Source organism: Amblyomma maculatum, chromosome 8 (assembly GCF_055883805.1).
Source record: "Amblyomma maculatum isolate TAMU_Amacu chromosome 8, ASM5588380v1, whole genome shotgun sequence".
Lineage (NCBI taxonomy): Eukaryota > Metazoa > Arthropoda > Arachnida > Ixodida > Ixodidae > Amblyomma > Amblyomma maculatum.
The window spans coordinates 127,398,378-127,414,230 of NC_139351.1; the positions used below are offsets into that span (position 1 = coordinate 127,398,378).

Here is a 15,853-nt window from a genome sequence, read left to right on the forward strand (position 1 = left end):
TTGCAGGAGTGTAGCCTGTAACGTGAGACTCCTAAATTGACACCTGGTACAAACTGCTTGATTCTGAAAGGTGACGATATCCAAGGAGGAAAGGCCAGAGCCAATAATGTCAGTGGATGAGTAATATTTGGGAAATGGAGAAGTTGTACTGCATGACCAAAAGCAGAGTTACTGCGGGTTATTTGAACCTGGCATAGGAAGGGCTTCTTTTCTAGCAGTACATGTTGATGTATTCATATAGTTTCTTGGGAGATGATGACATCGAGCGGGAGGCATCCCACTTCTGCTACTGTTCCTAAGTGAAAAAAAAAAATTGAGGCTCAACTATCCTAAAACCAAGTTCCACGAGCGTAATCCGTCGGCTGCAATCGCAGTCGCTGCTGCCGTTTCGATCTTGACTCGCTTCTGCGCTTAGCAAGCTTTCCAGCAACAGGCTAGTCTGGCGTATCATTGCTCAATGGTCTCGGCAGCCTCTCTGGCGCTACTGTCTGTAGTATCTGTCTAGCGAGAGTGGTTTCCTCTTTGCCACGCCCCTTTTTGTCACAATGCCTAAAGGATTCGCCCAACACTACGCTCGCAGATCTCGCCTGCACTCTAGATGGTGTGTGCGTAGGGCGTATTTACCTAGATTAAGTGAAGGAACGGCGCAGGTGAAAGTTCATGAAGACGATGATGCTCACTGCACAGCGCAAGAGTATGTTGTAGTTTTACACAAGATGTGATCGGATGCGGCAATAGCATTATGTTCTCATGCCTGAGACAGGGAAACTGACCTGCTCATTCTGGCAAGGATTTGAAACTCAGTCACAGCCATGTTTTTTGCCATGCAGTTGTGACGAGGTGCAGATGATACCGGTGCATGAGCAGTACGTAGTTTGCACAGATGAATGACCTTGGAGAATGAAAGTGACGATGTTTGCTGCACAGCGCGGAAGTTCAAGGCCAAATGTTCAGCGCCGGGTCACCTTGAGGTTTGCCATGGGAGGTGCAGAGTATAGCTCTTAAAGCCCTTTCGGAGGCCAAGACTTATCTACAGAAAGTTGTTCAGCGCAGCTTCCAGCGACCTCATACTCTGTTTATATAATCTGTGCAGGACTTGTAAGATACTCCTACAACGTAGGCTTTATGTAGCAGAAGCATAAAATGGCAGTTACAGCTTTGTCATGTTGCCGCCATGAATCTTAAAACTTGCGGTGCAGTTCTCTTGCAGAATAATCTGAGGTGGAGTCCAAGAGAGATTTTTGTCTATCACAACTCTAAGGAGTCGTTGAGATTGCACGTAACGTAAAGTGCATCCGCCTAGGAGGAGCACCTGTTTGGTCGTTGTTTTCCTTTTGAAATCCGTGGCGCAACACTTTTTCGTGGCAAGAGGGGAAAACCTCGAGGAGTGACATACATCGAGAGATACTCTACAACACTGTTTGTAGGCATTGCTGGTTGATGTATTGTGTTCTTGATGTGGAAAGATGTGGATGTTATCTGCATACATCATGATGCATACTCCTCGCAATAGGTTTGTTTTCTAGCTGGGTGATGTTGAAGGGAAGGGGTCTCAACACAGCTCCCTGAGGTGCATCCTTCTCTGCTGCTTGAAACAGTGTTGGACTATTTGGAGTACTCATAAGGATTTAATGATTTTCCACTTTTTTTTTTATAGTTTTCATTCCATTTGTATAACTTCCCTCCGAGACCAAGGCTACAAGCATTGCATGGGTAAAAAGTCAAAACCAACCTTGATGTCAAAGAAGACAGTTCGCGATGCAGCCAGTATGAATGTCCTCCTCAAGTGATGAGATGAGGGTGAAGTCACTTCAAATGCAGACCTTTGCATTTCTTCAGAATACTGATTTCAACTCCTAAGGAACCATGTGGTTCGTTTGTAGATCATACGCCTCATAAGCTTACTAGTACAACTCATCAAGATGATGGGTCGGAAAGATGCAATGTTGTAGCTTGTTGGCTGCTTTCTAGGTTCCAAAAAGGGCATAATTTTCACCAGCTTTCATTTCGTGGGGATCTTACCGGTCATGCAGAAAGTATTGCAGTATTCTATGATGCAGAGCCAAGAGTTGCAAGGTAGCTTTGCAATAGCTTTTTAGCCCTGCAGCGTCAGTCGATCGTGGAGGCTGTTTATGAGCATTACAAGCACCAACATAGCACCAGATTGCATCTCAGTAGTAAACCTTTCTACCCACTTGGATTGAGGCATGCGGCGGTATCATTCTCTGTGCTGTCAGAGGTGAGCATTTGGCAGCTGTTATTGAGAAAAATTGTGACTTCTTTTTGTTTTCGGTGATTTGAAAACTTATTGAATACCTGAAGACATATTTAAATGTTTTCAAATACGAAGTGTCTAAAGGTACGTCGGACGTACCTATTCGATTCTCGTAAAGATACGGCGGACGTCGATATACAGGCTCATGGCTATATGCACGTCGAACGCGTATGTGCGCATTCCGCTTGCTACGCTATGATATCAGTTAGCCGCGACTCTCGATGAGGTACTACGCAGAGTTTATCCATTAGATCACGGTCTTCACTCAGGATTGGGTACGGCAAGCATCGCTTGTCACGCACATAGCTGCAGGCGATGCGATGTACTGAATCAGCTCCACCAGCTGGCAGCGTGACCCGACTGAACGGCCGCAGCTTTGAAACGAGCGGGAGATATGCATGCGTCGCCAGACTTAGGTACGCGGTAGAAAATGTGCGCTGCACATTTCGTTGCAGAAGCTGACTCTTGGAATTTTGCAGAGTGTGCCATGCAAGTGATTGTTGCTACAACCACGCATCCATGTTCCCACGGTTGGCCTACCCTGAGGCGCATAAATGATCAACCGTGGACGTATCAATGATCGAAGAGAGGACGGATTTTCATCGGCGCGAAATCTATAGCTACCAGTGCTCAGTGTTAGAGAAACTCTGCCTTAACCATGCACAATTCAGTGTTTCAGGTGTGGTCAGTAGCTATAAGTTTCAACAGTTCACCTCAAGTCGGTGGCGCCAGCGATGGACCGGCTGAGCGATTTTCCACGCTACACCGCTGCCTTGCTAGAAAGCCTACCTAGGCGGCGTTTGATATTAGCTGCTTTTTGTGGGCCCCGTAATTGAAAGCAACGCCTTCAGAAACGCGTTAAATGTTCAAAAATGTGTTCTTTTTAACAGTTTCACTCCAGGCTGTCAAAGCAGGCGGACGCTGATAAAGCAGTTGAGCACTCCAGTCGAAACCAAATATCCGCGCGACTTTAGAGATCTGTAAAATCGCCTTCAGTTTTTAAAATTATTGGAATAGGTCACTTTCCGATCGCTGGGACATAGACCTCAAGACAGCGCTGTCACGTGATTAAGGACCACACCAGACCGAAAGCTTATCTCGTATAACATAGCTAACCAAACTATACCCTACAGCGTTGTGTTGATTTTTATGGTGCATAAGCGACTAATGCTACCATGCACCAAGAACAAGGTTTAATGTATTTATTTTGTGTGTAATTACTAAAATTTTCTTTAGGCTGTAGCTTGTTTAGGAACATTTTAGGAAACCAAAAATGCAGGAAATTTGCACGCCTCTCCTAGGATCATGCTGGAATGGGAAGGGATCTGTTGCAAAATTGTACAAAATGTTTTCCTCTTATTTTCTCGACTCTGGCGCACATGTAAGTAAGATATGGTTTATTGTTAGTTCATCTCCACAGTCCTTGCATATTGGTTTGTCCTCTTTCATAAGTATGAAGCTGTGTGTCAGGTGTGGGTATGTGTTTTGTGAAGATGACCTAAAATGTCCTCCATGTTGTGTTTTTGATGACTGCATGATTTCCATTCCTCGATGACAGGTTTGACAAAGTATAGTTTGTAGTTTATTTCAATGTTTCAAAAATCCTGCTATTTCACTCTCACTTTTCTTTGTACAAGCTTCTTGGTATCTTCATGCAGCATATTCACCCTCTGTAATTTAGCATTGCGGCAAGGTAACCTGGTTATTTCTTTTCATCACCTTTCAAGACAGCTGTCCCGATTTCATAAAGTTTAAGATTTCTGACGACAGGAACTCCTTGGAAGTCATAGAAATAAATGAGATCCACAATCATGAGCTATCTAGGGTATGCATATACATGTCCATTGCTCAGTGGAATGGCGTCAGTATGCTGTTAGAACAGGTCTTGTGGTAACAACAACCATTGTCTGAAGTGGTCCTTTAATGGGAATTGAAATGCCATGTAACTGCAGGTACTGACAGAGCTCTTGATCATGTTATGTGATGATGCCATCCTTGCATGCATATAGGTATACATTTCAGAATCTGCAGTGCACCACTTGACCATTTGCTACCAGTTTGTGTGAAAATGTATTTTTCATGCATGTTAACCAGTATTTAACAGATGAACCCTGTGCACAAGCCAAAAGTGCCACGAGCCAAATGTCACGATGCCACACGACATGGCAGGAGCTGTTAACTCAAGCTTACAAAGTTATATTTGAAATATGTTCTGGGGTGTTTCAGCTCCGATTAAGAAAGGTTACTCCTAGGCCATGGAGGCATGTTTGTACAGTTTGGTTAACGTGAGGCTTACAGAGGTCTATGCCAGGTTGTCTATCACATAGCAGGGCAGCCTACGACCATATGCTAATGAGTATGTCTGAGGTAACAGAGGCATGAATTAAGGATTTTGTAATTAAGTCTGTAGCAAAGGGCATGTAAATTAACGAGAATCCACAATGGGATCTGCAGACAAGAGCCATTAACGGTGGCGCATCATACCCTTACAAGTGGAGATTAGGAGTCTCCCTAATTTTTTCTCTGCTCAAGGCTTGTCATTTTCTTCGTTCTTCCAGGTGAGGAAGATGTGAAAATGATAGCATCGAGAATGCCAGAGACCATCGTTAACAAGGATGCTGATCCCAACAGTGTAAAAAAAGAATTTCAGAAAAGATGGGTGACTAGTAATGCTGACAGTTGAAGCTAAGTGGAAAGGCATGAAATTGAAATGCAACGTATGCAGAGACATGTTGCGAGACGACCAGTCTGTGGTGTGCGACATCTGTCTCCATTAGTTTCATCAAGTGATTGGCCAAAGCAGATGGGGCTTGTGGTTTTGTGATAAGTGCAATGGAGTAGAACAGATGCAACCTTGCCCATTAACAATTCAGTAAGTGCATTGTTTTGTTTCATGGTTTCCATGCAAACATTATGAGTACTAATAGAGTCTAACGCTGAGCTAATTGGTCACACATCTCTTGGAAGACGGCAGCAGAGCAAGTAACAACACAAAGCGTAAGAGGCATACACACGCACACAAGGACAACACTGCATTGTCCTTGTGTGCGTGTGTGTGCCTCTTACGCTCTGTGTTATTTTACCTGCTCTGCTGCCTTCTTTCAAGAAACATTATGAGAAATTTCTTCCTAGAGAATGTTTTCTGAAATGTGACTATAATGTGCAATAAAACTAGTGTTTTCTTGCTATTTACTTTTTCTTGTATACATTAGTTCTGTGAAGGAAATCACAGGCTAGAAGGAAATGTAATGGCATGCATTTTGTTACTTGGCCCATTGCGCTGGCTCAGTAGTTAGAGTGCTTGGCTGCTGAACCGAAAGATGCAGATTTGGTTCCAGCCACAGCAGGGGTATTTCAATAGAGGCGAAACAATAGGCCATCATGCACCGTGCGGTGTCAGTGCATGTAAAAGAACCCCAGGTGGTCGAAATTATACTGGAGCCCTCAACTATTGTGTTCCTCATAGCCATAGTTGTTTTGGGATGCTAAACCAGATATTATATATCACATCGTACTCTGAGTAAGATGCTATTCATGGTCAGTTAATCATACACAAAATGACCAATTTTTTTCTGCATGGTACAGCAGCTGTTGTACAATTTTATTTTAGTTTTCATGAAGAATATCACACTGGCTCCACATGGCCTTCTGTCGACCCTTGATATGTGTCACAATCACACACCCGAGTATGTATTTGTCTAAGGGCACCTATGCATGCATGGAGGGGACCGTTACTTTCCATTTGTCAGAATTGAAATGCATGATCCATATCATTCCTGTAATTCAACTGCCTGCTACTTGAACTGTCCAGAATTGATGCAAGTTTCAAAGAACTGCAATTAGCAACTTAATCCAAGCAGGAAACCATGCCAAGAACTGCTTCGGTTTCATCTTTAACAACTGTTTGAGAACTGAAATTAGCCAAATGTTGCAAAACATAGATGAGAGGTTACAAAATCTAAAAAACAACTCATCCTACCTTTGGCATGTAGAGTTTCACATGCTAAAGTGATATATGTAGCTATGAAGAATACTGTAGTGGAGAGCTCCAGACTAATTTGACTGCCCGGGCTTAGTACTTTGCGTTGACATCTTGCAGGAAACATGCATTTGCATTTAACCTGCACCAAAGTGCGACTGCCATCATTGGCATTAAACATCACTACCTTGGGACAAGCAGCCGAATGCGCCGCTGTGATGTTGCAGCGTGTACATACATGCTATACATGTCAACCTTTCCAGCATTACAGCTGTCACATGCATGGCAGATATTCATGTTCAGCTTTGGACTGACAAATTTAAAAGTGTACCATTTGTGTTTGGCTAGCATGAAAAACAAAGGAAACTAAGAAAAAAACGAAAAAAAAAAATGAACATAATATACTGAAAAAGCACTAGTCATTAACACATGACGCATATTTGTTCCTTTATTAATGATAGAGTGGCCTTCAACAATAGTACAAAGCCTGAACATTTAGGAAGGTGCTGTGCCAGGCAGCTATTTTACAGAAACCTGAACAATTTCACCTGTAGTTATGCGCATCTCGGCGGTGTGGGCTGGGCACTTATTTTTCGGTCCATTCCAACATGCGAAAACTGCATCATGTGCATTCCCATTTTCCGAATTTTGAGCTCTGTAGTGCAGTCTGATAACAAATTGTCGATGACTTATTTTCGTGCACAGCGCGTGTAAATAAATTACCACTGCACCTAATAAACACTGACATGCACCTGGAACATCGCCGATCAAAAACGGACAGACTGATGTCCGTCCAGACATCGGCGCACTCATCACAGCACTCTTGTAGTCTCACACAGCACACTCGTAGGACGTAATCCGTACATCACAGCATCTCACGGTAAGCACAAACCACACATTCCAGTTGTACAACAAACACGAATGATCGATGCTTGGGCTAGAGACACGCCAGCGGTACCCAGCTTTTTCAGCGCCACTTGTATATGTATGTAGAACTTGCAGCACCAAACCTCAATGCGAGCAGAAAGCGTGACGCATCTCATCACAGATGGAAGTGAGGAAACTTTGAAGAATCAAAACTACATAACTACATAACGACCGTCGTAGATGTTAATCCACATGATAACGAGGGCCAAATGAGCGGACGTGCGCGCCGCGGGCTGGCCGTCAACACCGCGATTACATTGCGCTTGCGCTCTGGTCGTGCTTGCCACCCTGCCGCGGTCCAACTCACGTAAACCTATCACCATGCCAACACGTAGTCTATCACCCATTCTAGGCACTATTCTTGCCACTGTACTATTCTTTGTAATATTTCACATTTCACGCATGTAGTATATGTAGTACATACTTCTTGCACCTCGCACACCTCGTACCAACTTCGATTTGGCTACATATGGCTACCAAGTTGCTGCTACAACCACATCTGGGGATCTCTGATCCGTCCGGCTTTCCTGACGGATCCCAAGGCCCATATCGGAGAAAAATGCGTTGGGTCCGTCGGACGAACCCCACCGATCGGGTCCGTCCGCCGTACCCCTCCCAGATCCGTCCGGCTTTCCCGACGACATAAACACCTGATAGGGTCCGTCCGCCGTACCTCTTAAAAATATTTCCCGGATCCGTACGACGTATCCCGAAGAAAAACGCACCGGGTCCGTCGGACGTACCTTTAGCCACAGCCTTTCAAATAATATAGAACACTCATTATTTCATTTGACCTGAAAGGACATTTTATTTGTCTTTAAAATATTTTGAGTATTTGTACACCACTATTAAGCACTTCTAGTTGTAATTTTTATTGCTTTATTATGCTAAAATCGACTTTGTGTGACACCTTTATCTCAACTGCAGTGTTATGTATAGTCCTTTGCGCTTTTTAGGGTATAATGTGTGATGGAGATGAATATTTGCTATAAATACTTTGTGGAAAAACTCTGCCCATGGTCCTCGCTGCAGTTCATTGGTTAGGGTGCTCGACTACTCAACTACTGAACCCAAGGATGTGGGATTAACTCCCTGTCATGGTGGCCGCTTTTCGATGGAGGCGAAGTAAGGTGCCCGTTTGCTGTGCGATGTCAGTGCATGTTAATGAGCCCCAGGTGGTTGAAATTTCCGGAGCCCTCTACTACTGCGTCTCTCATAGCCCGAGTCATTAAACCCACAAACCAAGCTATCTCTATCATGCGCGGAAATCACTTGAGCAGTTGTTTCTACCTTGACACTTTTTGTCACTATTCCATTCCTTCGAAGAAGACTCCTGTAAAATCTGCTGCATGAGGTTAGGATAGAAGGAGGCAAAAGACAACTATAACTAACGTGCTGTTGTTGATACTCAAATGCAAGTCTTGTTTTCTGCACCACGAAGAGCACTCGGTAAGCTCTTCTCGGAGGCCCAGATCACTATTTTATGCATATCCCACTTTTCGAAAAAGAACTGCCACGGAGTGAGAACAACTGTAACATACTTGCATAAATGTTGGTGCACTCATCCCGTTTCAGTTCCCTTTGAGCATGCTCTGTCCCTGGTGAGCAGTCGCCGGGTCATTCTTCGAGCAGGGGATGCCATCATCAGAGAGCATCATCTCCCTGTTTTTCTGGCGGGCATGTTCCATGATGTGTGCGAGCAGAGCGTCGCACATTTCAAGCAATCAATTAAATTCCGGGTACTGCATCAAGACGAGAGGATGGCTGAACTACGCACGTCCTTAAAGGTGAGTGACAGTATTGGATATGCAGGCTTCTGCCTGTGGGCTTCTCAAAGAGCCCTTCAGCCACCATGATACTCTAAGCTTCATGGAGCACACTTCTACCATGTGCAGAAATTTAAATTTTGTTCAGAAAAGGACAGCGATCGATGTTTTACAACCACAAATCTCCTGTAATTCAGTATTCTGGCTATAAATTGCAATGGTTGAGCAGAAGAATGTGTTAGTGTAAGATTTGCCCAAAATGAGAAATGGCAGTCTCTCGTATTGTCCAAACATAGCACACCGTCAAAACCAATTTTTGTGCCTAACAAGCACACTGGTTTTCAGATGCAATATTAATTTAGAAAGAACTGTTGGCACTCACACTTTAAGAGCTTGCTTATAATGTTGGAATATTGGAAAACAGAGACAATCTGTTGGTGTCGTATGCTATTGCATTTTCGTTGCTATGGTTTTCGCACTGTATGCTTGCACGTCTAGGAAGTCGTCTGCTCACGCCAAGTGCCTGTCCCCACTGGCACTGAATAGGCGGACTTTGCAAAATAAATCAAACCATAACCATAACCAAAACAAACCATAAAGCAGAAGGTGTAAACCCATCCTACTACAAGGGGCGGTTATGTTCATGCTGACAAACTCAACTTGCGGATATCTCCATGAATGAGTTCATGAAGTCATTTCTGCATGCAGTGCTCGTAGATCTCAAATTTGCAACATCTGACTGCCCAAGGTGACATCCCGTTGACTCTGTATGAGTAGACCTTCACAAATTCCTGTGTCATATTTGACCAGGCTATGACTAGTATAGTTGCCAGGCACTGGTAGTTAATTGCTGCTCAGTGCAGTAAATTAGGGTGCATTAAAAAGTAATTGTGTGAGCACTATGAACTTCCCACCATAGAGTTTCTCAGTACTACTCGGAGGCAGAAGTGGCATCACTATCTGTGAAAGTTTTTTAAAGAGCATTCTGTCCGCAGGGGGAGATGGCTTGGCTAATGTTAAGCTAGAAACGTGGACTCTGCCTCTGAATCGGTGCCTTCTTCATGCACAGAATAAATAATTTCAGTAGTATGTAACAATTTATAGCAAGTCAAAGTTTGTTGTTACCCTCATTGTAATTCTTAAAAGGCATGCCTCAAGCCACATTGTTACATCTGAATCCACATTTTATGCCTAAGAATAACCAAACCAAATATACGAAACCACACCTTCCCAGCATTGCTGCGCATTTCCATGAACGCAAAGGAGGGTGGGGATTTTGGTTCCCCATGAAGTCTTTGTAGCATTCGTGTTCTTAGCCATTCAAGTTTTTTCTTTGCATCTGAATTTCAGATGCAAAGATATTCAGATGTAGTGGCTGTATAGAATGCTAGTAATGAACTATAGTTACTTGGTTTGATCACCTAAGTAGCACGCAACCTGCATGCATATGTTGAAAGTGTTAGTCGACATGAGGGTATGGTGGACATTAACTCATAACTCTATGTAACTGAGTGTACAGCCCTTGTCAAAAGTTGGGAGCCCAAGGGTTTGCTTATAAGTTATGCAGTGGGGTTCCTGTAGCATTCATGGAAATGTTACCTTTTGCAAAGGGAGAGACCAGCAGTCTTCTTTTCTCTGGAGATTTGGACCTCTGGGAATTCAGCATAAGCCAGGGGGTATGGCTGAAAAGCAAACCCCAGGGCTCCAAACTTTTGACAAAAACTGTACCTTGTAGTAGCCATGTTCCAAACCTTTTGCACCCTTGCAGGCTGCTCTTGTTTGGTCGGGAAGCAAACGCCTAAAACATTCTCTCAATGAACCTATATATTGGTCTTTATTTTCTTTTTTCAGCACTAGCGATTAATTTACTAGTAATCGACGCACAAATGGTCATATATGCAGCTGTGCTCGCCGAAACACAGCTGTATGTTACAACAGGTCTTTTTCTCTCATTCCAATTCAGTCAGACTCCAGTGAAAGTTGGTAGATACAAAATTTACTTCACCAACTTCTTCTCAGTGAAGGTGCGACCTGTCGACGTGGCATCATTATCAATTTCCCCCGTTGTTTCGCCACATTTCTTTGTTACTTTTTCTTTTCACCTAAGCTAACTCGTACTGGATGGTTTGAAAGTTGTGGTCTGCATGTCAAAAACACTGAATTATTTTGGTTGAAATCGAACTTAACAAAATTCAGTTTGGCGCACTTTTATCAATTTTCTTCTGGTTTAAACTGAAAAGTCAAGCTCCTTGGTTGTTATAGCTTTGCCTGTCTGCCCATTACTGTCTTACAGCTGATGGTTTGCTAATGCTAGTTAGTACAAGCACCCATCAACACTTTTGGTCTCTATGACCCCTGTGTGGATGCACTGAAAAGAATTCCTTAATTACATCTCTCGAAACAGCGGTGCCCATTGAGTGAGAATGGAATGGCTAGTAGAAGAGCATGCCAGCAGCATTTGTATCGCATACCAAAAATTTGCATTTGGAAAAACATGGCAGTAGGTCTTCTCACATTATGCTGGAATTAATGTCTGCGTGGTCCTGGAAGTCTTGAAGGCACGCAGGATACTGTCCCTTTTCTAAATGTCTTCTTCCAATTTGCTTTCATTCCACCCATGTATTTTTTCAGTTGCTCAACCTGCATCTGAATCATTGCTAGCAGCGTGATCAAATGAGAGAGGGAAGGTCTGACAGAGCTTACTGCTTTTGCATAACTGGCAGTATTGATTGTACTGAAACTCTTTAATGCGACAACGAGGCCGCATAAACCGAAAATCCGGCACCGGCGCTGGGGTTGTGAGCGAAAAATCACGAGCGTGGCGCTGGCAGGCGGCATCTGACATGGCCGTGCACTAACTGGATGTAGGGTTGTCTGTCTTTATGTTTGACAGGAGCTGCCAACTCGGGTCTCTCCTTTCACATGGAAGGGTGATATCAGAATCAACCTGCCAGGACTCTTGCATTCACGTTACCCTTAGGATATACAGGCACGTTCATACAGCTTGGTTAAAGTGGGGCTTCGTATGTTGGCTGGTAGCCTACTTTATCGTGTCATACTCTTGCAGGCGGAGCTTAAGTGTCCTGCATAATTTTTGCAGTGAGAGCTACACTATGCCAGCCACTTTGCCTCTTCGCCGTGGTCGTACCTTGGCCGTGGTTACACTGACCTTGAGCCGTTGCCTAGCAACCGCTAGAAGAAGAAGAAAGGAGGAGGAGGTCGTGGGAGGCGGTAGCTGGCAGCTGACATAGCCGAGCACTACCTGGACGTAGAACTTCCTGACGTTACGTTTGGCAGGAGCTGCCAACTCGGGTCTCTCTATTCATATGGGAGGGTGATATTACAGTCAGCCTGCCAAAACCACGCAGGCACATTCTTACGGCTTGGTTAAAGCGGGGCTTTATATGCTGGCTGGTAGCTTACGCTCTCGCGTCATCGCGAAGGTGGGAGGGAAAACAGAGAGAAAGAGGTGCCGTAGTGGAGGACTTCGGACCACCGCGCGATAGAGGCTTTGGCCTCATCGCACTTTAATGGTCCAAAGTGCCCCCTATGGCATAAATATAACTGAAACCTTAGAGTAAACTACTATGTGCAAAAGCCATATCTGTACTTTCAAGCCGAACCTAAGTGTAGCCATGCAGACGCCTCTCGCGTAACTCCAGGTTTAACCACAAGCTAAACCACAGCTAATTTTTAAGCCTTTCGTTTGCCTGCACAGATTTTAGGATGCATTGATTAAAAAGCCCTGCATAATCACGATGCAAACTCTGAATTAACTGTAAATGTCTTCTCGCAGGATGCTTTCTATGCCCTCCAAGGATCTCTGGCTGCAAGCAGCACACTCAAAGCCAGTGAAGTGGACAGCCAGGCAGCTTACTTCCCGCCCTGCATGTCCACATTGTACTCCACTCTGAAGAAGGAGAAGCGGTTGCCTCACGATGAGAGGGTAAGCATAGGAACATCATCACCGGTGGTAAGGTGGGAAAAATTCTTAATTCATTGCTCAGCATACTAGAGTACAGCCGCCTAAATCTTTAACTGGCGCACGCAATGGCCACCTTTTGTGTGCTCCTGCGGCTCAGGGCAGATAAAGCTTTCTGGGAGGTCAAGATAAAGCGAGGACTTGGTGAGCTATTGCTTATATTTGGAATTTTCTCTGGTTAGCTCCTCTTCAACACTCAGAATTAAGAAATGTGGCCGTTTATGCATGCCAGTTAAAGGTTTGGATGGCTGTACATATATTGTGATAGGCTTTACAGTCACACGGCTGTGATACACCTTTAGTGCATTAATTATAGTAAAGGGGTAATCCCTTTACCTGCCCCCGCAGGGGCACCTCCTTGGGTAACGAGGTGTTGGTGCCTGGACCTTCAGCCCCCACATCGAAGCTGTCATCCATACTGTGGCGATAAGTTGAAAGTTGGAGGGAAGAAACTTTGAACGCTGGCAGTCAAGATCATTGTCGAGCCTTAGCTGACGGGCTGCTCGTTTGTCTACTAGGTGAGGGGCTCCGGGACCTTCACTGCATATAAGGGTGAAACAGAGGTGACATAGTTTCAGTGACCCTTAGTCTATATGTGTCATATGGAAAAACCTTAAAAAAAAACCTGACCAGACCTTGAAAAGGGGCCACACCGATTTGAAAGCATGGATGCCAGAGAAAGTGGTACCATTTTCTAAACATATCCAGTGCATGACCAACGAACCAGTCACTGGCCTGTCTGCTTTTGCCAATGCAAAAACTCAAGAATTGTGTAGACAGAAACTACAAGGCCAAAAAACAGAGAAATGGAGACCTCCTCATACAAATTGACACCAAATATTAAAGTGCCATACTGCTTTCTTTGCAACACCTGGCCGAGTTGAGTGTGCAGGTAACCCTTAATCGCACCCTCAACCACACAAAAGGTGTTATTTCAGAGTATGAGCCCCTACAAAGTACTGATGTAGAAATCGAAGAACTCGCAGATCAAGGTGTAACAGCAGCGCGCCGAATTACCACCAGGAAGAACAACACAGAAATCAAAACGAAACACATCGTACTAACATTCAACAGTGCAACTCTACTAGAACCTATCCATGCCGCCTACCTTAACTATGGAGTCTTACCCTACACGCTTCGGGCACGCTCGCTGGCTTGCGGTGGCGAACCCACTTGTTTGACTAAAGATAAAGCGCCCAGGAAACACATACAAGAGAAGCAGAGTAGCGCGTGTCCTGTGTCTGCTTCTCTTGTGTGTGTTTCCTGTGCGCTTTATCTTTAGTCAAGCAATGCACCATCTATCCCAATTTCAAGTTTTGTTAAACCCACTTGTGTCACGTGCAGAGACAACAAACACACTGAAGACAGATGTGAATGCACGGCCAATGTGTCAACTGCAATGGTCCACATGGAGCGTACGCCAAGTCGTGCCCTGTATGGAAAATTGAAAAAGATATAATCAGCTTGAAAACCACAGAGAACTTATCATACCCTGAGGCACGAAAATGGCTCTTCTTACAGCAGAAGGGTACATACTCTGAAGTGGCGACGCAGGGACCACCACCACCTTCAGTTTCAGTCGGCACACAGGTCAATCTGCTCAACCTGGTGTCGACATCTAAGTCCTCACCATCTTCGCTGAAGCCAGCAGCACAGTCCAAAGGCCTAAAACATTCGCAAGACGACCACACGATCAACGCCGGAAGTGTGCAATTACCTGCTTTCGGTGGCAGGCAGCCAGAACAGCACTGCTGAACTGGACCTGTCCACCCAATCCACAAAGAAAGTAGCTGCTGAGCCAGTAGACTCCGCCACGAAATTATCTCTCCTCTGTTAGTCGTCTAAAACAAAGCCACGGCATTGAAAGCTTCACCTTGCTGATTGGTCAGTTTTTTAAAACGAATGCAACATCAGAAAAAGAATGCTCCGAAGAAATAACTACAGAAAAAATAAATGAAAGGTTTTCTACATGCATAATATCAGCAGCTTTAGTAGCCATATCTCAGACATCCAGACATGCAAAGAAAAAATGCAAGGTATGGTGGACGGAGGAAGAGAAGGGTACATACTCTGAAGTGGCGACGCAGGGACCGCCACCACCTTCAGTTTCAGTCGGCACACAGGTCGATCTGCTCAACCTGGTGTCGACATCTAAGTCCTCACCATCTTCACTGAAGCCAGCAGCACAGTCCAAAGGCCTAAAACATTCGCGAGACGACCGCACGATCAACGCCGGAGGTCTGCAATTACCTGCCTTCAGTGGCAGGCAGCCAGAACAGCACTGCTGAACTGGACCTGTCCACCCAACCCACAAAAAAAGTAGCTGCTGAGCCAGTGGACTCCGCCACGGAATTATCTCTCCTCTGTTAGTCATCTAAAACAAAGCCACGGCGTTGAAAGCTTCACCTCGCTGATTGGTCATTTTTTTTAAAACGAATGCAACATTAGAAAAAGAATGCTCCGAAGAAATAAATGAAAGGTTTTCTACATGCATAACATCAGCAGCTTTAGTAGCCATTTCTCAGACATCCAGACATGCAAAGAAACAATGCAAGGTATGGTGGACGGAGGAATGCAAAGCAGCAAAAAAGCTACAGAACAAAGCATCGGGCATCCTCCGGAGATATCCCATTGCATGGAATATGATTGAATTTAAAAAATCTTGAGCCAGAGCGCGATTCGTTCGGAGGAATTCAGGAAAAATATCATGGCAAAAATATGCCTTCCATAAACAGCTCTATACCCTCAAAGAAGACGGAACAGGTTCAAAAGTTCACTGGTGATTATACCCATTTACTATTACTATTATACCCTATGACGACACCCGGAACGCAAACAACACTAGAAGATCAGGCAAACATTTTGGTGGGTGAACATTTCTTTAAAGTTTCGAGCTCTTCAAGCTATACAGACACATTTCAAAA

The 15,853-nt window shown here is 44.4% G+C and overlaps 1 protein-coding gene across 1 annotated transcript in view; it reads left to right on the forward strand.

Moving 5' to 3' along the window:
- Window positions 1-15,853, forward strand: part of LOC146182518 (uncharacterized) — a 36,890-nt gene that overhangs the window by 4,637 nt on the left and 16,400 nt on the right. Inside the window, exons 4-5 of the mRNA XM_084577650.1 lie at window positions 8,757-8,968; window positions 12,744-12,893. Of these exons, the coding sequence (XP_084433776.1) occupies window positions 8,757-8,968; window positions 12,744-12,893 (362 nt within the window). The remainder of the gene's footprint in view (window positions 1-8,756; window positions 8,969-12,743; window positions 12,894-15,853) is intronic.